Source organism: Drosophila arizonae, chromosome 5 (assembly GCF_054131065.1).
Source record: "Drosophila arizonae isolate 15081-1271.41 chromosome 5, UAZ_ARI_1.0, whole genome shotgun sequence".
Classification (NCBI taxonomy): Eukaryota; Metazoa; Arthropoda; class Insecta; order Diptera; family Drosophilidae; genus Drosophila; species Drosophila arizonae.
This window is the reverse complement of record NC_142925.1, coordinates 26,855,488-26,876,663: the sequence shown is the minus strand read 5'-3', so window position 1 is coordinate 26,876,663 and position 21,176 is coordinate 26,855,488. Positions and strand designations below refer to the sequence as shown.

At 34.0% G+C, this 21,176-nt stretch overlaps 4 protein-coding genes and 1 long non-coding RNA gene across 19 annotated transcripts; 2 read left to right on the top strand and 3 right to left on the bottom strand.

The window, feature by feature from the left end:
* Nucleotides 1–2,423: 2,423 nt before the first annotated feature.
* On the bottom strand, nucleotides 2,424–4,119 carry cbc (protein CLP1 homolog). The gene is made up of 4 exons (XM_018010244.2): nucleotides 3,959–4,119; nucleotides 3,345–3,897; nucleotides 2,776–3,283; nucleotides 2,424–2,713 (listed from the first exon to the last, which is right to left on the bottom strand). The coding sequence occupies exons 1-4, from the start codon at nucleotides 4,055–4,057 to the stop codon at nucleotides 2,596–2,598; spliced, it is 1,278 nt and encodes a 425-aa protein (XP_017865733.1). The 5' UTR covers nucleotides 4,058–4,119; the 3' UTR covers nucleotides 2,424–2,595.
* A 72-nt stretch (nucleotides 4,120–4,191) lies between these two features.
* On the top strand, nucleotides 4,192–5,203 carry cid (centromere identifier). Its single transcript, XM_018010248.2, has one exon. The coding sequence runs from the start codon at nucleotides 4,396–4,398 to the stop codon at nucleotides 5,017–5,019; it is 624 nt and encodes a 207-aa protein (XP_017865737.1). The 5' UTR covers nucleotides 4,192–4,395; the 3' UTR covers nucleotides 5,020–5,203.
* On the bottom strand, nucleotides 4,795–13,338 carry bbc (choline/ethanolaminephosphotransferase 1 bbc). 7 transcript variants are annotated; one of them, XM_089470441.1, is made up of 8 exons: nucleotides 12,537–13,338; nucleotides 11,019–11,259; nucleotides 10,792–10,950; nucleotides 9,946–10,077; nucleotides 8,578–8,709; nucleotides 7,281–7,412; nucleotides 6,228–6,386; nucleotides 4,795–6,163 (listed from the first exon to the last, which is right to left on the bottom strand). In XM_089470441.1, exons 1-8 carry the CDS (start codon nucleotides 12,755–12,757, stop codon nucleotides 5,840–5,842), a joined length of 1,500 nt encoding a protein of 499 aa, XP_089326567.1. In that variant the 5' UTR covers nucleotides 12,758–13,338; the 3' UTR covers nucleotides 4,795–5,839. The 7 variants fall into 7 exon arrangements, with proteins under 7 accessions (XP_089326567.1, XP_017865722.1, XP_089326566.1 ...); XM_018010233.2 differs by lacking the exon at nucleotides 9,946–10,077 and having other exon boundaries at nucleotides 12,537–13,336; XM_089470440.1 differs by lacking the exon at nucleotides 7,281–7,412 and having other exon boundaries at nucleotides 12,537–13,334.
* An 888-nt stretch (nucleotides 13,339–14,226) lies between these two features.
* drk (growth factor receptor-bound protein 2 drk) lies at nucleotides 14,227–21,169 on the bottom strand. Of its 9 annotated transcripts, none has more exons than XM_089470446.1 (7): nucleotides 20,978–21,169; nucleotides 20,331–20,612; nucleotides 20,150–20,274; nucleotides 17,741–17,838; nucleotides 17,555–17,674; nucleotides 17,330–17,495; nucleotides 14,227–14,909 (listed from the first exon to the last, which is right to left on the bottom strand). In XM_089470446.1, exons 3-7 carry the CDS (start codon nucleotides 20,225–20,227, stop codon nucleotides 14,736–14,738), a joined length of 636 nt encoding a protein of 211 aa, XP_089326572.1. In that variant the 5' UTR covers nucleotides 20,228–20,274; nucleotides 20,331–20,612; nucleotides 20,978–21,169; the 3' UTR covers nucleotides 14,227–14,735. The 9 variants fall into 9 exon arrangements, with proteins under 9 accessions (XP_089326572.1, XP_089326574.1, XP_089326575.1 ...); XM_089470448.1 differs by having other exon boundaries at nucleotides 20,331–20,391; XM_089470449.1 differs by having other exon boundaries at nucleotides 20,331–20,391; nucleotides 20,993–21,169.
* On the top strand, nucleotides 17,837–19,244 carry LOC149268894 (uncharacterized). Its single transcript, XR_016270334.1, has 2 exons — nucleotides 17,837–18,927; nucleotides 18,987–19,244. It is a non-coding gene; the product is annotated as an uncharacterized LOC149268894 (long non-coding RNA).
* Nucleotides 21,170–21,176: the final 7 nt, after the last annotated feature.

Below are 21,176 nucleotides of genomic sequence, written 5' to 3'. Positions count from 1 at the left end.
AGGTTCGAGCAGTGAAAATATTGGACGACAAAAACAGTGCGCTGTGAGCGCTCAGACGAAATGGTCGTGATTATGTATGAAGCACACTTATGTGCCATTTGTCCTACTCTCTCTCTCTCAGTTCCTCTCTCTCGCTCTCTATGGTCGCTGAAATCATCACTCTCAGCGGCGCACAAAAATTGAAATTTTTGTTCGCGACGATCCCAGCTTTTTCCTTTTCAGCGAAGGGTATACCTAAATCATAAAAGCGTTTGTCAGGCTCATGCAAACAAAATGTAGCGTTTCGATGGATATTCGTGGGAAGGGTATGAAAGCGTTGATACGCATAAAGAATATGAATTCGCGACGGGCAAGCATACACACACTTGCAGTCTTTGGAAACATGTGTGAGCATTTGTGGCCTGTGTGCGTAACTCTTGCTGCCTGAGCAAATTGTAATGCCCAAAATTTACCGTTGATTGGCCTTTGAGGGAGCACATACATTTGCATACATATGTGTATGTATGTATGAGATGGGATAATAATTGTCTGGCGACTCAGTAGTTTGTCAATTTTGTATTGTTTGAATTGTAGAGTGACTGCCAAATGAGCCTTTATGACTTAATCAGTAATTTTGGCAGTAAAGATCATTGTGCCACTGGTTGGTTGGTGTTACGGATATCCACTTCACGCAAATGTATATGTACATATTTACGTACATTTATATACAAATTTATCTAATCATATATATATACATATATATAATTATAATTAAATATTTTATTCAAATTTCAACCGAAAAAATTTTATCGGGGTACACTTATATGTTTATTAAATGCTTTACAATATATTGGCTAGTGGACTATAAAAACTTGAAATGAAATACGCATGTCGAAATTACTGATTAAGTCATAAAGGCTCATTTGGCAGTCACTCTACAATTCAAACAATACAAAATTGACAAACTACTGAGTCGCCAGACAATTATTATCCCATCTCATACATACATACACATATGTATGCAAATGTATGTGCTCCCTCAAAGGCCAATCAACGGTAAATTTTGGGCATTACAATTTGCTCAGGCAGCAAGAGTTACGCACACAGGCCACAAATGCTCACACATGTTTCCAAAGACTGCAAGTGTGTGTATGCTTGCCCGTCGCGAATTCATATTCTTTATGCGTATCAACGCTTTCATACCCTTCCCACGAATATCCATCGAAACGCTACATTTTGTTTGCATGAGCCTGACAAACGCTTTTATGATTTAGGTATACCCTTCGCTGAAAAGGAAAAAGCTGGGATCGTCGCGAACAAAAATTTCAATTTTTGTGCGCCGCTGAGAGTGATGATTTCAGCGACCATAGAGAGCGAGAGAGAGGAACTGAGAGAGAGAGAGTAGGACAAATGGCACATAAGTGTGCTTCATACATAATCACGACCATTTCGTCTGAGCGCTCACAGCGCACTGTTTTTGTCGTCCAATATTTTCACTGCTCGAACCTCCAGCGACCGAGCCGAGCAAATACGAAGTAAAGTGGTCGACCAACTTAACATTTTCTGCTGTAGAAAAATTTGTTCTACATGTCTAGTCTATGTGTTCTCTGGTCAGTGGTTAGAATTAAATATCGACTTGCAGTCCCAATTGAGTAGTTTCTTTAGAAATAAACAGAGCTGCCAACTCTTCAGTGTTTTTACAAACCGAATCACCAAGTCAAAATAGTAAGAAAATTCTAACAAATTCTAATTTCTAATTAATAAAATGTACTTTTTATTTGAAGACCATTTTTGGTATTAATAATCAATTAATACCATTGCCGTTGTTTGAACACTTACTTCTGCTACTCACTAGCAACACTGACTACTAATTAATGCTAGCAATTAGACTGGTTGAGCAAAAACAACAATAAGTACAATGTTGTTTCTTTTGAACTGGGCTGTTTTCACATACATACGTACAATTTCACATGGTGGCCTTTTAATATCAAGGATTTTAAAAGTCTTTAAATATGGAATTGGTAATTAAAGTATTTCTCGGTTTTGATTTACATACAAATTATATTCAGTATTTTACCTAAGATAGTATTTCGCAAAAATTAAATATGGTGAATGGCTTTGGATTTTATGTAATAGAATAGCTAGAAACAATGAAACTATATTGGCCCACTAGTGATTGGCCATAGCTTAAAGAGCATGAAATGCAATTTTTTTCAATAGCTAAGTAAATCAATTTAAAATTTCCCGCTACTCGTTGGGACAGCTATTGGGAGCACTGAAAATAAAAATTGGCGATCTGAATATCGATTACACATTCAGATATACGATATAGCAATCGGTTTATGATCGTAATTGTGAATGTCTAATTGCGTTTTCACTTAACATATTTTTTTAACGTAATTAATATACTACACGTCTACATTTATGAATATAAATAAAAGAGATTATTTTCATTAAATTAAACTTTTTTTTTAATTTGTTGTTTTTGTTTTGCAATAACATCTATGTATGTACCGTTTGGAAATTTTCCAGAATTGGTTTAAAATTCCAATCTATTTTGGACATCCAACAAAATACATTTAAATTAAAAGCTACATTTGTGAATTAATCCATACGTTAGGCATGATTGTCCATAAACTGTAATTCAGACCACAATAACAATGCGTTCGGCGGCAAAGGACGTGGCTGTGGAGAGAGCAGCATTACAGATTGTCGCTCCATGTCCACCTCAGTACTTTAACGAGAAGAGCACAAATATATAGCGATATCCTAATAAAATAATATAAATTAACTTACACGCAACAAAACCCAGCAACATTAGTGCCAATGACATTTTCGTCCGTAGATTCTGCAAAGCTTAGCGTGAGAATGTGATGTAGTAGAGATGACGTCGGTGTAACCGCTACAACTTTTTTTTTGTTATCTTCCGCTTTCATACCAATGGGCATGCAGGAATCAGGCAATGGGGGAGCGCCAATTTTGTAAAGACGTAGATCTTGAAATTTGACTTCGAACGAAAATGGATAAAAAGGTGTACGCATATTGCCATAGAAATATTCCTTTATACGTTGCTCGCGCGATTCATGCCGTAATTCTTTAGTGCGCTCTACCACGCCGCCACTTTTTGGCAAGAGGACTACATGAACGTTGCTCGGTACATCCCGCAACAGGTCATTGTACAAACGCTCCTGGTCTAATACAAAAATGGCACGAGCGCGATAAGCTCGGGCTGCATGCAGCAAGTGCTTATAGCCGTAGCCCTTAACCCAACCACACGTGTTAACAATGATGCCTGAGCTTTTGGCTGCAAAACAATTACATTAGGCGCAAAGCAATTGAAGTAATATTTTATATGGTTAACATACTTCGTTTGTTGGCGTCTAACGATTGCAGTGTTACTTCCGCCATTTTCGATACTACAGCGTTGTAGAGCACGCTGTTGCCACTAGGAGATTTGTGACCAAAGTGGTAAACTAAAGGCGCTGTTTTCGCAAATCCTTCTTCGACACTGGCTGGTCGTTCAATGAGAATAGTGGCTATATTGCCAGGGATTGAAATGGCACCTTGGCCCACATCGAGATCTGCATAAAGCGGTCTTCGGCCTACTCGTACTGCATAGTTCAACAGAATGCGACAGAGGGTACTCTTGCCCACGTCCATGGGCCCTACTACTAGAATAACTGGGCCCCGTTTATCGTGTTCTTCGGCATCGGTACGAAATTGTTCCAATGCTGCATGACAGTTCATATATTGTATCATTGGTGTCTCTTTAGAAATATAACATACATCCATTTTGCCCGTTACTTGCAGCACGCAGCCTTGGTAGGTAAATATAGCCACTTTTGCTCCTATTCCGAATTCATATTTCTTTTTCTTTACTAATTCGGTACCAAAGAGTTCTGCAAACCCAGAGATGAGCTGAAGTAAGATTTATAAATGTATTATAGATTCAGAGACAACAAATTAATATACACAATACCGTCACGAACACTTTGGCATCTTTTTGCTCGATTTCGAATCGCAGCTCAGAGTCTGCATCCAATATATATTCTCTATCATTATTATTATCTTCTGACATCTCTACTTTGAAGCTTGATAGCAAAACAATGCCAGTGTGGCTGTTTGGTAAGATACTAAACAATAAAAATTTAAAAACAAAAATACTAAAAATACTACATTCAAACAGTAGTATTTAAAACTTGTGCAGTGGTGTATGAATATCTAATTTCGTTTTGCATCCCTTACAAAGCGATGCTTAGGAAAAACGCGGCAATTTAGTTTGATTTTTTTTTGCCGCGTTTCAGATTTTATTTTTTATATAGCTCATTTATTAAAGCTATAATCAACGACAAAAAAAAAAAAAAAAAAAAAAAAAAAAAAAAAAAAAAAGAAAAACAATTATAAATAATAAAAAAGATGATTCATTCAGATACTATTCCTGACGAGGAAAGTGCATTCCAAACGCCGGAGCACGAGAACGAGACCGACTATGGATTAGAATTTACCACTAGCCGTTTGGCAGAATTAAACGCATTTCCTCGAAGATGTTCAACGCTGCGCAAGAACTCTTCACGAAACCGTGCTCAAAAGATCACAATAGATAATGACAGCAGCGATGAAGAAAACTTATCACCGATAGCAGCTCCTAGTAGGCAACGCCAACAAGCATCAGTATCCAACAAACATAAGCCAAAGCAGCCGCCAGCAACCGCAAAGCCGTCGAGACGCAAAAAAAATGTTCCAGAGCATCGTTTGAAAAAACTACACCGTGAAATCGAAGGTTTACAAAAGCACCAGGGATTTTTGATACCCCGATTAGCGTTTTCACGCCTGTTGCGTGAAATTCTGATACAACATTCAAAAATTCCATTCAAAATAACCACGGGCGCCCTGGAGGCTGTGCAGACCGCAACCGAGATGTATTTAACGCAGCGCTTTCAAGATGCTTACTTGCTAACGCAATATCGCAGTCGGGTCACTTTAGAGGTTCGCGACATGGCACTAGTCGCATATTTCTGCAAAACCTACGGAAATCTCTGACGCAACTTTTAGAACGATGTGTACATACATACATATGAATTGATTTTTTATTTGCAAACGTTTATCAATAAGTATTGAAATTCATATAATTTTGTGAAAAAATAACCGTTTATGAATTCCAATAGTTTCTATTGCTCAAGATTTATTTCTTTATTTGAATACAACAAATTTTGTTAAATCAAAACCGAATGCATTTTTAATTCAGTGACCACTTAGAATGATTATTGGCTTACTACACAAATTAATATAATATGCTTCAGTACTAATATCTTAATATATATAGTACATACATCATAGAATGGTATATTCTTTCAGTGAGTAAGAAATAAAGCACTAATTTCCTATACGAATTTAAATAATAATATAACAGAAATATGATTCAGTATCAGACGATTGCCCAATTAAATCAAAGAAAATCATCATTTAATGAAGGAATTCCAAAAACTAATCGCTTTGACTTAACAGTTAATTGAGCTTAAAGCACGCCATTCATTTTTCCACTAAAAACTGCAGGATATTGTAGTTTTTACAATTTACACAGCTGTATAAAATATATTTATACACCAAATATATATATATATATATATATATATATATATATATATATATATATATATATATAATTGGTTAGATCTGCCTCCAGTTCATATTTTATCTTTTTGGTTACAACATTTATAAATTAATTATACTATTATTTGTTGATTTAACATTCCGACGGTAAATTTTGTTTTGTTAAGCTTAAAACTGTTTAAACTTCTTTTAACACCGAAAATATTTGAAACTTTCTTAGGAATTTTAATGAAATGGATGCAGCATACAGTTAGTGCAGTTTGCTTTTAGACTTTCGGTGTGATGTGCTTCCATTCTTATCCACTCCGAAATTGATCTGGCTGCCCACCGACGAGGTGCTCGAGACCTTGGCGCTATACGGTATTCTAAACAGGTCGATCCGTAGATGCTGGCAAATCTCTAAACAAACCTGCGCACAGTAACGTAGTAAATCCTGAGTGCCCCAGGCTAGCGTAAACCAAAGCAACCAAATCTCTGGCACAATACAATTAAAGTACTGATTGAGGAACAATAATGCTGGGCCAAGTAATGACCAGTCCAAATACTCCATCTCAGCTTTCGTCATGTGGGCAATCTGCGTTGCAAAACAAGTAATATTAATAAATTTCAAATATATTCGTAGCTGTACAAAAACTTACCACTAGTTTATTCGTAATTTTTGCCGCCACCATGCCAAAGGCCAGAATAAAAACAGAAGCGTGCTCCGTAAAAATATTGTCCGGGGACTTTTGGGCAATCATGAGCGCCGGTAGGACCACTAGAGTAAGTGGTATACTAGGCGATAATACACTGGTACCCTTTATATAGTTGGGATTGGTATGTTAGTATAAATTATATTTATTGCAAAAAGAGAAAAATGTGCTACATTGTTTTTGAGTAGACTTGCAAATTGTTGCACATTTTGCAAATCTACAGCAAACACTTCAACTATTAACAAACTTTATTTTTGTTGGCTCTTATGTGACATTTATTTTTGAAGGTAACAGTAAGTTGCAGTGTCTAGCGCTACTTAGTGGGTGAGTGAGTGAGTGGTGACTGGTGAGTGGTTGAGTCATATGCCCTGTAAGCCAAGCCAGATACACAAGAAAGCATAATTGGAGTCATCCAATACCAAATGACTTAACCAGGAATGGTAACAAATAAACATGAATGGGACGTGCATCAGCAGAAACCACAATTACAAAAAGTAACTGAAATAAGTTAGATAGCTTCGGATTACCGAAGAGGAGAACCCTTACAGTCTTATACAAATTAACTGAACAACAACAAATTCAACTATATATATATATATATATATATATATTTTTTTTTTTTTTGAAGGTATATATATATATATATATATATATATATATATATATATATATATATATATATTTATTTATTTATTTTTACTTTTTTTTTGCGATATTATTGTTTAAAATTTGGAACCATCTGGCAGGATATCATCAAGCATGGAAACAATGTACAATACAAGTACATCACTTGACCCGAAATAGAGACAGACTTACAGATCTTTATAATTGGTTGAAAGTGTTGTCGTATAAGGGTATAAATAACTAATTAACCACACCAAATCTATTTGAAAATAATGAACAATACTTCTTCCTAAAATAAAATCATCTATTTGTCTAGAAATCAAGCTAATTAGAATGCCTTCGGTATTTGTGCTATACGAATATATTAAATCTTACTGCAACGGATGATCCATTCTTTCCACAGCCTTCGTTCAAAATTGATTTCGAGTAACGTAATGCTAAACTCAAGTCAATTCCACTGGCCATATAAAACGGCAAGCTGCGTGTTTCACACTCGAGATAAGGCATCTGATTAAATTGATAAATTTTGTAATTCGTTGACAATATTTTTGAAAGTTAAAAAAAAAAAAAAAAAAAAAAAAAAAAAAAACAATAATTAGGATAGAAAATCATATAAATTGATAACAATTTCAACAGATATTCAACAAACCGCTTAATATAAAAATGAATATTTTAGAAAAAAAAAATTAATTTTTAGTCGAAGACTTTAACTGCTGCCTGAATAACTTGAAATACTAATTAAGCGATATATTACGTTAATTTCAATTAAAGCTAACAATTAATCCTAGGAGTGCATGTCTAAAATATATTCTAATACATATTACATTTATTATATAAAAAAAAAAAAATAGTCTTAATTATACTCTTAACGCATTTTCAATGGGAAATCAAGGTACAATGTCAAGTATGTAACAGGCAGGAGGCGCGGCAGACCCCATAATGTATATATATTCTTGATCAGCGCGACGAGATGCGTCGATTTAGCCCTGTCCGTCTGTCTGTCCGACCGTCCGTCCGTATGTATGAACGTGTCGATCTCAGAAGATATAAGAACTAGAGACTTGAAAAATTATTATTATTTTTATTATTATAATTGATTTTATTTATAACAGCACTGCCTGCATAAAAACTCAGTACGGTATAGAAGATTCTTCCCTTCTTTCGAAATGTCCGTCCAATAAAAGTGAAAAACTATTCAATCAACAGCGTTAAACGCCTAACGCCTAAAATCGACCAGCATTGATCACAAGACTTTTTGGCGACGCGCACCACCTCTACCAACACCACCACTGCTTGCTCGGCTTGAATGACCTTGGGTAATTGGGTAAGAGAGCGATCCAATCTGTTAAGACAGTTATGGTTCCTACTTTAATTATTCGAATGAATCTGATAATATCAACAATAGGGTTTGAGGCCTCAGCAATTCCAGAAACAGAGTAACCTTTTTCAATGGGTTCAGCATATGCAAGTAAATTAATAATATATGCAATTGGATTAGGTGTTAAAGCCAAGTGTCCGTGTGTTGATGTTAAAGAACTTTTTAATTAAATAATTAATCTAATTAATATTTAGATTTAATCCAATACATTTTTTAGTTTGCATGATTTAGTATATTAGTAAAGACATATAGGGGTTTGAAGCGTTTGTACTTTCAATGGAAAACAATGCTTACAGCAACTGATGAGCCGTTTTTGCCACTGCCGCCTTCAATAAACATTTTTTGAAAATTGATTATATTCAAGGTATAACCGAAAGTGATAAATACTAATATGGTATAATTCCACGAAACTCCCACGATAGGAATCTATTGTAGATGGAAATAAAAATCACAGAACGAAACATATAAACAATAATAACAACATTAAACAAAACAAAACAAATTATAATATTTTTATAATTGATTTCTAATTTATAGATTTTAGCCACCCAGATATTAAATCATAGGTTGAGCTAAAAAAATATCTACTGTTGTATTAGAAAATGTAAAAAAAAGCTTTAATTTCAAAGCCACAGATTTACGGTAAATGACACAATAACTGACAAATATAACATATAGCCTAATGCAGCAAGGCGACATTTTTTTTTTAGCTCTGAATAGAAATTAATAGTCACACTAAATTTCTACACATATGTGACCAATTCAACATTAAATTATTAAAAATTAAATACGTAATTTTTGATTACAATAAAACTGAAACTAAAGCCAATAGCCCATAATATGAAGACATACAGTCACATACATATAGAGAATAATAATACTTAAACAATGCCTACGAAACAAAATACAATGTAGTCTATATTATAATAACATCCTATATAATTTTAGTTTAGGCAGTAAACAGAATTCAAGCATGCCAAGGTAAGACATAATCAATATTAGGTATGATTTAACGCACGCACAAGGCGAGTAGAAATAGCAGAAATAGAAGCGGATAAGTAAAAATTTCCAAAATATATGCTTATCTATATACCAAAGAATTTGTACTGTATGTAACAGGTATTAATAGTAAAATAGCAAATAAGTAGGGACAAGCAATAGGAGTTATCAGAAAGAGAATGATAACAAGAACCCACTCCACGCTTCCACGAAACTCCCGGAATGTAAATTTTATTTTGATTTCTCTCCGTTTTCAAATTATAAGCCAAAATAAGTTTTGTTGTATGTGCTGTGTCTTTTGTGTTTGCTATCAGCCGAAGACAACGTACACAAATTTCTGGGGCTTTACTGTAAAATAAAATTCTTCTCGATTATAAAGCTTTATTGCATTTGGAGTATTTTACACAACTTTACACCAATTTATTTTGCACTAATAAGGAAGCTCGCCGACAAGATTATTTCTATCTATATATAAAACTTTTCCAAATACTGTGCTGAAGATACGAATGATTATGATTATTCTATTTCAGCTCAATATATTTATGATCAAAATAAAGCCCGGAAAATTTGTTAGAAGTCTCTTAGTGAGCTGTGCTCTTAGCGGCTGTCTGATATATCCTTAAATGTATAGTATTCAATTGTTTAAGAGTGTTTTAAACTTACAGCAACTGTGGAGCCGTTTTTGCCAACACCGCCGGCGACAACGATGGAAAATACATATGTTAAGGATATTACACCACACACAATGGTCGTTATAGCCGGACCATACCAAAGCTCAATCTTGCCAAAGCCAACCTATATATATATATATATATATATATATATATATATATATATATATATATATATATATATTTTTTTTTTTTTTTTTACGATTGATTGTAGGTGTATATAAAATATTTGTTGTTTTTAGTTGTATTGTTGTGGCAGTGGAACACATTTGTTTATGACATAAAAGTAAAAGGTATTAAGACTATTACAATTATAAATCTTCTGTTTATACTTTATGTATCTAAGATTAAAAGTGATTAAAAATATAATATAGGTTACGTTATAGTTGCATTTAGCTTCGTTAATTTAGTGTATTTCATTTTAGTGTTTCAATTTAAATAATGTCATTACTTAACAAAGTACAGGAATGCTACTACTTAACGAACTTAGATAGCAAATGTCAGGCCAAGAAATAAGCTCAATAAATCGAAGCCAAGCGCACACAACTTAAAAAGAATATCGGCAATACATCTTAAATTAAGAATGTATATAATATACATTTAATATGATTAAAGTATATTATAACAAAAAGAATTAAGGAAACGCAATATCGCCCAACATGACTAATAACTCACAAACATAATTATAACTTCACAGAGAGACTCGCGTCATTCTCTAATTTATTCTAATATACACTATATAGATGCTAGAGCTCTATTAGATATCTGCTGAAAATGCTGAATCTTAACAAAATATATATTATTTATGTATAAATGTAATCCACCCAAAATGACTTACCTTGGTCAACCAAATCTCCGGCCCTAAAATAGCGGAAACTAAGTGTATGGCAATAATCGAAAATTGTGCTTCAGTCACGTCGATGCGTCCAAATCGCATCGTTCCAGACACATAAGTTTGCCAGTGGGCACAATAGAATAATGCTATCGCACAGAAGCACTGAAAGCAACAAACAACATATGTTAACGTTTACTAACTTGTTATTCAAAGGAAAGTTCATCGAATACCTGGAAAAACAGCCAGTTCGGGTAGTGGCCTAGCTGGCAGGATATACACGCCGAAAGAGCCACAAATATAGTTGATATGGAGTCACAGCCATGATCGAAGAGCTCACCTAGCGGTGACGAAGTGTTGGTGCGCCGCGCCTGCTTGCCGTCTATAGAGTCTAAACTCTGATAGACAAAGAGCCCAAGAGCACAGAGAAAGCATGTCCAACGTGGTGGCGGCTCGACTCCGTTCGGACTGTAGCTGCAATTCAGAAGAAAATTTAGTTGATACATCCACAATAAATTATTACAACATCCGAGATTTGCAGCCTAATCTAATTAACTGTGAGGGTCGAATAAATTCAATGCAATGAATGTGGAGCATTTGCCCGCTTTGGTCGACGTCAGTAAAAGAATCAAGCTTGTGTTTCAGTGTCATTAAGCTTCAGAATAATTCACTGCCATCATCAGTTTGCTGATGAAGAAGTTTTGTGCTTACCCTCGTATGCTTACCCTCTTACCTAAAATACCATTTTACTAAAATAATACCAGAGCTGAGAACGTGAACAACCTTAAGACCCAGTGTCAAGTAAACAATACTAAATAAACTAGTTAGTTTATATTCATGTATAATTTGACCAATTGACAAATTCAGAAATGATAGCATAGAGCGAATGTTAACTTAAAGACTAAATAAATGCACTAGAGTACATTTTTAGTAAATCAATTGTTATTCTTAACATTGTTCGAACTAAAAATGTTTTAATAAAAAAGTCATTTTAAGCTCACTAAATTTGTTCATTATATTAATGGGTGATAGATTTTTATATTTTTTCGACCAAAAGGGAATAAATTTGAAATGCAAATTTTAATTTAATTCAATCAAAGCAATCATCGATCAAGTAACAGAATGTAATTTATTCATAGGGTTAATTAAATTGATCCCATAGAAAGTCTGAAGGTACATGAGCAAAAAGCCGAATAATCAACGTAAAAATATATGCTCACTGATTAGTGCACTGATTTTTTGTGTTCTCTTATCATGAATGTACTAAATTAACCTATTTTAACAAAACAAAATGACCGATCATTTTAAAATAAGTTTCAGCTGCAAACGGTAACGTAAGCGATATGTTTCGTATCTAATCATAGTCGCCATTTTCCTGAGACCCACCCACCTACGAAAGTTATGGCATGATCATATCTGAATTCCCCTGCATTATGAAATGATATGTTTATAAGACATAACATACGGCTTACAACCTAGCTATTAAATCTATAATGTCAAGTTTTAATCGAGAATTTGAGATCGATCGGCGTAAAATGAACATAATATTGTTAAAGAATACCATAGGAAAACAATAGTTTAGTTAATTTCACGAATGGGAAAACACGCCACCCATAAACCACGCAATGAGTTTGAAAAATTAATCTAAATGTAGGAACAAATATATGCACAGTATATACTATATACACATGTATAGTCTATATATGCATACAGTTCTTTAATCAATAAAAAGATTTGAAAGAAGCACTCACCAAATTAATATCAGCGTTGTCACAATGTTGAGTATTAGACCGACGATTGTTATAAGATTGGGCGCTAGCCAAAGTGGCGTTTGGGCGACCAACCAATTCCACCACGGTTGGAGCAATGGATCTAGCAAACTTGCGCTGAAGCATGAGTATTTATGTTCGCTTAGCTTGCGCAGTTGTTGAGGACTTAGAATGCGTTGTTCCTTATAGGCAAGTAGCGGCATTATTTAGTAAGCGGGTGACAAAGGTTAAAGCAACAACAAAATTTTTGGAGAGCTTGACTGTATGACAAAGTGCGTAAATGATCGATATTGCACTTTCATCTACATACAACACACGCACCACACGCCTTTCTTAAACTGGCCTTTGAAATTTTCACTCGCTTGCATACACATGTACATGTACTAAGTCTCTAAAGCGCTTGTGTGTGCGGCATGTACAAATTTTTGTATGTCACATTAACAATTCTTAAGGGCTTTTGGAAATTAATCTTATTTTTCACAAAAACACCAAACTTAGCATCAGCTTTTTATGTTAGATAAAAAAATGTACGTAAATTTATACGTGTATGAATTGCTAACATATATTTTTGTTCAATAATTATTCCATATGCGTTACATATAGCCTGACATGTCTTTCGTCGTCGCTATGAATGCAATGTGACCGTTCACTCATACATTAAATCTACTAAACTTCCCTAAACAAAAAATGAGGGAAACTTTTTAATTTATATCGATTAAAAATTTTTTTTATAACTGAATGAAATAATTTATTGACAAGAAACAGAAATGTGTTGAGAAAGTACACTGACCAGTGCAAAGTATAGGTGCTAGAACATTTTAAATTAAAATGATATCGATTACAATTTATCGATTCCTGGCGATGGGGATGATTCACACGCTTACACTTATTTTAAAATCAAGAAAAATGCCTTTATATATGCAATAGTTAATTATTATTTTTTTATGGGATAAATCAATTCAATTCTCATTTGTAATCATTAGAATCTAACTTTTAATATTTGTTTCCAATTGTATTTTACTCCCAAAACTTACGGATAAATACATTTCTGGACTTTATTTTTCATATATGAATACCTGCATATTAAAACATGTTTTACTGTTAGTGGTCCATTAAATACATAACTACAAAAATCAAATAAGTCGAACAAATTCAATGAGGAAACATTATTTTTTACTTTATTTTATTTTATTTTATTTTATTTTTTTTAATTTTCGTTTATGTTAGCAAATATATATAAAAATATTAATTTACTTTCATCGGTGTAATTACTTATATTGGCAACTTCATTTTTATTATTGTTATGCATACATTAATAATAAAATGGTGCGGATAATTGGTAAAATGTTAAGACAACATAAAATGTGTAAGCAAAATAAAAATAATATTAAATAGCAAAAGTTTACGAGGCATTTCAATTAATAATTTTCGACTGATTAAAGGCTAATTAATAAATTTAAAGCACAATAAAATCGTACATGACTAAATGAAAAAGTAAATTTTACACAAATTTTTAAAGACGATTCAAAAAGCACGTAAATAGTGAAGCTGAGGAAAATTTTATACTAAATATCGATTTTTTAGTACATGTAAGTATATTATATATTAAGGTTTATGATAATCGTTTTAAATGTCCTCGCTATGAGACATTTAGGCAAAATTGTTGTCATAGTTTCTTGTTTTTTTTTTTTTTTTTTTTTTTTTTTTTTTTTTTTAAATATGTGGTAGTTTTCTTGATTTTTATTGGTAAGTTGTTATATTTAATTATTATAAATTGATATCTTTCTCACACGCACACACGTACACAAAATAAATAGCACATTTAAAGTGGTGTTTGTAGAAAGTTACATATCAATATCATTGAACTTATATATATATAATTGTATATATATATATAATTGTTACATTAATCATATATAGTGAGATGTTCTATATATTCGCAATAAAAAAGGACTCATTTGTCAGTTTTCTTTAGTTCTTGTAATTTCGCATAACTATAGAATATAACAGCTATAAACTGCTTGTCAATAATGTAAAAAATGCATTCGGTTTATACAATATTTATCTCCGTTGCCTAGTACATATATTTGTATGTAGTACGAACTGGTATCTTTCTCTTTCGCAGTTCATAGTGCGATATTTTTTATGCTCATATATGTGTGTGCACTCGGGTGTAGATTATTATGAATGATATGGCGTTACATAAGTTGCTGGAAAAATGCCTTTTCTATTGCCGATTTCGCCATTCCACCAATTCTCATCTGAACGATCTGTAACGGTAATCACATCGCCGCGTCGGAAGTCTAACTCTCCAGACTCCTGAGGCACAAAATCGTAAAGCGCCTGCACAAGCATCTGCAAAAGTTAAAATTATTTCCTTAAATAAATAATTTTAACAAGTAAGAAAGCTCTAGTCGAGACTGCTCGACTAGGAGATACCCTGAACCCTCTAATCTGATATTCTAATCATTCTGCACTTCTTTTATGCACACATACATACACATGCATCCACACGCACGCATAAGCCTGCGCTCTGCTAACTGCGCAGTAAGCAGCGACTGCGCTTGGGCTGCGCTGCAGTGTGGGCAATATTATGAGAATTTATTTGTCGAATAATTTCTTTTGTAAACATATGATCTTAATGAAACTTTCAGAGTGTAATCATATGGTAAATATGTGTGTACATTCCAAAGCACAAGTCTCTAGTACTTGAAATGCGTTTTTTACAAATTGGGGGAGAAGGGGGCGTGGTATCCAAAATCTGTAAATTACAAAATCTTTGTATCGATTAACTTTATATACAACACAAATTTGAAGACTCCAGGTCTAAAAATGCTCAAGTTAGGCTAAAAAAACAAAATCAATTTTCCGATTATTCTCGATAAAAAAGTTATCGGACGATTTATCGAAAAAATAAAGCAAACTCGTACTGCGTATGGTACACACGAGTATGCATGCCAAATTTCAGCTCTCTAGCTCTTATAACTTCTGAGATCGACGCACTCATACGGACGGACGGACGGACGGACGGACAGACGGACAGGGCTATATCGACTCAGCTCGTCACGCTGATCAAGAATATATATACTTTGTGGGGTCTGCCACGCCTCCTTCTGCCCGTTACATACTTTTTCACAAAACCATTATACCCTGATTTCCCATTTTCAATGGGTTCAGGGTATAAAAACAAGTAAGAAGGCTCTAGTCAAGACTGCTCGACTAGGAGATACCCTGAACCCTCTAATCTGATATTCTGCACTTCTTTTCGGCACACGCATGTATTAGAACGCGCTCTGCTAACTGTGCAATAAGCAGCGACTGCGCTTGGGCTGCGCTGCAGTGTGGACAATATTATAAGTATTTATTTGTTGAATAATTTAATTTCTAGACGTACAATCTTAAAGAGCGTAATCATATGGTGAAAATGTATGTACATTCCAAAGCACAAGTCTCTAGTATTTGAAATACGCTTTTTACAAAGCTGAGGGTGAGGGGGTGGAAATAGGAGTGGGGGGTAAATTTTAACAAAAATCGAAATGGTATAAAATATATATAAGTTCACGTTTAAAATTTTGAAGCTCTAGCTCTAAAGGTGTAGGAGATATAATTAAATAACTAGCTTTCGATAAGGTTCTGAGATCGACGCGTTCATACATACGGACAGGGCCAAATCGACTTAGCTCGTCGCCCTGATCAAGAATATATATAGTTTGTGGGGTCTGACACGCCTCCTTCTGCCTGTTACATACTTTTAACAAAACCATTATACTCTGATTTCCCATTTTCAATGGGTTCAGGGTATAAAAAAATGAAGTCAAGTTTTTAATATTGCTTGTGTTTTGTTAAATTTTGAATTATCAATGACATATACTCTAAACAAGTAAGAAGGCTCCAGTCAAAACTGCTCGACTGGGAGATACCCTGAACCCTCCAAGCAGATATTATACTCATTCTGCACTTCTTTTATGCACACATGCATACACACGCATCCACACGCACTTATGTACATATATCCCGCGCTCTGCTGACTGCGCAACTAGCAGCGATAGCGCGTGGGCTGCGCTGCAGTGTGGCAATATTATGAGAATTTATTAGCTGAATAATTTCTCTTGTAGTAAGACTATCTTTATGAAACTTTTAGAGTGTGGTCATATAGTTAACATGTGTGTACATTTCAAAGCATAAGTCTCTAGTACTTGAAATACGTTTTTAACAAATTGGGGGCGAAGGGAGCGTGGTATAAAATCTGTAAATTACAAAATCTTTGTATCGATTAACTTTATATACAACGCAAATTTGAAGTCTCGAGGTCTAAAAAACAAAAGCAGAAAAAAAGTCGATTTTTCGATTATTCTCGATAAATAAGTTATCGGATGAGCTCTGATATGATAAACTTGTACTGCTAGCTACTCAGCTCTCTAGCTCTTATATCTTCTGAGATCCCTTTGCTCATAAGGACGGACTGACGGGCAGACGGACAGACAGGGCTATATCGATTCAGCTCGTCGTCCTGATCAACTTTATGGGGTCTGCGATGATTCCTTCTGCCTGCTACAAACTTTTCACAAAAACATTATACCCTGATTTTCCATTTTTAATGGGTTCAGGGTATAACAAGCATGAAAAACTGAAGTCGGAAGCCGACTAGGAGGTCCCCAAAAGCTTGAATAATATGGGGTTTAGATATACAAATTGAATGTCGACAAAATTATAGTTTATAAATATGTTCGACTTGTAAACATTTTCTATTCAATGGTTTAAATAAAAAAGCATACCTCTTCAGGTACCATATCGCGCAATTTTACATCCTGTGATCGCGATACGCTCGCTGTTCGATGATATTCAACCAATTCGTTGAGGGAATTAAACTTGACAACCCAAAGGAAAAATTTGCTCTGGGCGTCCCGCAGTACTTTAAAATGTTGAACTCCATCGGGACATCTGTTAAATAATGCGATAATATTATATTCATTACTGGAAAAGTACTCAACGCTGCATACTTGACGGATAGTGAGAAATCGCCGGGGCTTGACTCGCTGATACGTATTAAAAAAGCACCTTCAAGCTTATTTGACAGCAATTTCTCCGCATCGGCACGTGTTATACGTCCATAATACCAGCTAGATATATGAAATATACAAATCTGTTATGATATGTACAATTGATTTTCAATATATATTGTTTACTCATGATTTTTCATTTCTATATAATTGCTAGGAATAAGCCCTTCTTTTCCATCCAATTCGGCGCGATACCAATTTGAATCGTCCTCCATGTTTAATATCTGAAACAAATATATTTATTTAATTTAATCAATATCAATTTTTGCGAAATGCATAATCATATTTTCTTAGTTTACACTCAATTGATATATTTAACACGTAGATAACACGTATTTAACACAAATTATATCTCAGCAAATATTTTCCGATTTCAACATTTCCATATTTTTACAGCTTTGTTGATTCTCCACACAAGCTCTTTATTTCGAGAAGAGATAAGATATCGAGTTTATCACCAAAAATCGATAACGCATCCCGTTATTTTTATCGATAAAAAACATTATCGACAATCAATTATAAAATGATATCTCCTACATCTTTAGAGCTAGAGTGTCAAAATTTTAAATGTAGATTCATAAGTACTTTATAAAATGTCAATTTTTGTTTGTCACCCCCAACCCGTATTTCCTCTCCCTCACCCCTAAATTTGTAAAAAGCGTATTTCAAATACTAAAGACTGCAGCCCATGCGTGGGTGCCTCTGTGTGTGTGCGTGCGTTGCTCGAAGGGTTCAGGGGATCTCGTAGTCGAGCAGTTTCGACTAGAGCTTTCTTACTTGTTTTTTTAATAAATTCCCTCGATGTGGGACTATCTTCGGCAAAGTTTCAGAACGTGATAAGAACCGTAAGATGTGTGCCAAAGAAAAATTATCTAGCATATTAAATACGATTTGTGAGGAAAAGGGGGGAGATTATCGATTATTTTCGATTAAAAATAAATGGAAAGAAAAATATGATAGACCTGTACTGCGTATGAATATATGTATATGTACTTAATGGGGCTTGCTAAAACTCCTTCTGCATGTTACACAAATTTTCCCTATTTCCCATATTTAAAAATTCGGTTTTTATAGTATTAGGAATAATCTCATACTGGCCCCGCATCTTTCAAATTTCTCCAGCATCAATTGTGGTGGCGGTGATATGAAATAAATAACTGGACTGATAAGCTAATCTCATGTTCGTTTGATCTGAAGTGAATTAAGTTGATAAACAAACAACAGTTGCTTGATAAAGCATGTACCAAGTGAGTCACTGACATCATTAATCCACATGAACACTTTAAAAGAGACTGCAAGCCAATAAAAGTAAAGTATGTAAAAATGAAATTGAAAACTGAAAGACTAACCTACGACAAGAACGGATATACAGTAAAAAATAACTTGGCCGCAGTCAGCAGCGAGAAGCAGAAGCCAGCAGCTTACATCGCCCGAGAACTAAAAACCTGATATTTCGCCTGCCAAAACTAAGATCACCAATTGGTTAAAGGGACCACAGATATGGCGAGCGTGCATCTGAGACAAAGACAATAGTGTAGTAAGAAAAAAACCAGATTCGCCAAGAGAATTTGGGCCCAGCCTCCAGCTGAACCGAATATATGAATAAATGCAATATATGAATATCACTTTATCTGTATTCAATTCTTTAACTGTTCTTCGGACATTTTTTTTCTTTACTAACTATTTCATACATATTGTGTAGCATAAAATTTCAACATATGTATGTAGTTATAGCACAAGTTCATGAAGTGATGAGAATATTAGGATTGCGTAATGCAACCCCTTTGGCGCGATTTAGTTTACAATATATGCGTCTGAGTGTAAGCATTTTCTCGAAAATTTTTGGGAAAATATCCTTAGTATAACTTTGTGGCCATTACGTTATTGTAGACTGCTAAGAATATTTCCCCGTTTTACAGCTATAAGCTACAAATTTAAACTTTCCTCGTTAACGACTTATTATGCTTTCTTGCTTGTTTTTCAACACATAGTACATATACTAGAAACTAAAGATCCCACAAATAAAATTGAAATATGGTATATGTATAGTGCGTAGTGTCTTAATAAACCAAACTAAGATTTGAATATAAGTTATAAGCCAATAAGCTGATTATAGTTTATGCATGTACATTTCATATGAATTTAATAATACCTACCGATTCATTCTTAAACAATGATTGATCGCGAGCTACATACTGAATAATCTGAGCGTGCGTTTTGCAGTATTCTAGTTTTTTTAAACTGGCGAAAAATAAAATACTACTAATACCCGAACTAAAAAAGAATTTGCACGAACTTCGAAAACGTACACAACTCAGTCAACAAATGGAGCTCGCTTACATACATATGTATGCATATTCTCTTGTATATGCGAATGTAATGGTACGCTGTATTCAAATTTATGTAAAAGGACTCAACTGCCTTAATTACAGTGCCCACATACTTGAATCCAGAACCCTTTCTAGAGATTCATGCAAAAGTAAATTTTAACATAGTTTAATTTATTTTTATATTTATGACATAGTATTTGCTTACCTTCAGAATTTGGGTTTTACGGAAACTGAGTTCATCATCGGCAGTTGCAGAGAAATCGTGTTTAGCGATTGCTTCCATTTTGTATTATATGTTGATTTGTATTAAAATTTTTTCGTTTCTAAGTACTATTGGTTTAATTTTTAGTAGATTTATTTATCAGCCTTGTTACTCACGCACTTACACATATACGCCCATACATATGAGAATGTTGTTACTGCCTACTCTCTCAGCTCTGCTTTTTGCTTTGTGTAAAACACGTATATTTTCACATATACAACGAAACTTATTATATAAACAATAACTCATATGTTTGATTGCACGTCTCCAAATTAGTACAATATTTTCAAAACTACAGGCAGCGAGAAAAGTGATTAAAAATACACCGACAACGATGACGGGGCCGCAGCCAGGCCAGCAACAAAGCAACAAACACAAAGTGATAGCGGCACTCACGAAGAATCAACTGAGAATGACGGACATATAGGAATGCGTGTGTGAGAAAAACAGAGAGAGGAATTGAGCTTGCAAAGCGTTGCCAGCAACGAGTGTATTAAAGATTAATGTCTTGTTAAAAACAAATAACTCTAAAGACTATTCACAATTATTTACATTAAATATTATTATTCTTTGCATAAATTTGTGATATTTTTATTTCAGAAGTAAAAAGCCAGTTCTATTCGAAGCAGAGCCTGTAATTTCAGCTGGCAATGCTGTGCGTAGCTTGTTGTTTTTGTTATTTTTTAACCCCTCTCTATGCACATGCATGTATAAAATCTATGTATGCATGTATGTACGTATACACACATGTACCAAATCGAAGACACACACTTTTGCAATATTCACCGTAAATTTATTTTTTTTTTACTTATTTTTATTTTATTTTATTTTCTCTTTCAAATCAATATTTTTTATATTTTTATCTTTTAGGTTAGAGCCGATGTACTTAAAACGAAAATTTAATTAAATATGATATTTTGAAATCGAAAAACATATGTATGTATGTATGTTCTTTTTTTTGGTATATACA

What these genes read in the sequence shown, in the direction of transcription:
- cid (XM_018010248.2), top strand. Translation starts at nt 4,396, where the DNA reads ATGATTCATTCAGATACTATTCCTGACGAGGAAAGTGCATTCCAAACG.
- cbc (XM_018010244.2), bottom strand. Translation starts at nt 4,057, where the DNA reads ATGTCAGAAGATAATAATAATGATAGAGAATATATATTGGATGCAGAC. An exon ending in ATGCCAAAGTGTTCGTGACG is followed by an intron (nt 3,898 to 3,958) that starts GTATTGTGTATA and finishes ATCTTACTTCAG; the next exon opens with CTCATCTCTGGGTTTGCAGA. An exon ending in GTTAGACGCCAACAAACGAA is followed by an intron (nt 3,284 to 3,344) that starts GTATGTTAACCA and finishes ATTGTTTTGCAG; the next exon opens with CCAAAAGCTCAGGCATCATT.
- bbc (XM_089470441.1), bottom strand. Translation starts at nt 12,757, where the DNA reads ATGCCGCTACTTGCCTATAAGGAACAACGCATTCTAAGTCCTCAACAA. An exon ending in CGGAGATTTGGTTGACCAAG is followed by an intron (nt 10,078 to 10,791) that starts GTAAGTCATTTT and finishes ATATATATATAG; the next exon opens with GTTGGCTTTGGCAAGATTGA. An exon ending in AAAACGGCTCATCAGTTGCT is followed by an intron (nt 7,413 to 8,577) that starts GTAAGCATTGTT and finishes CAATTTAATCAG; the next exon opens with ATGCCTTATCTCGAGTGTGA.
- drk (XM_089470443.1), bottom strand. Translation starts at nt 20,227, where the DNA reads ATGGAAGCAATCGCTAAACACGATTTCTCTGCAACTGCCGATGATGAA. An exon ending in GATTTCTCACTATCCGTCAA is followed by an intron (nt 17,496 to 17,554) that starts GTATGCAGCGTT and finishes ATTATTTAACAG; the next exon opens with ATGTCCCGATGGAGTTCAAC. An exon ending in GCGATATGGTACCTGAAGAG is followed by an intron (nt 14,910 to 17,329) that starts GTATGCTTTTTT and finishes TAACTTTTGCAG; the next exon opens with ATGCTTGTGCAGGCGCTTTA.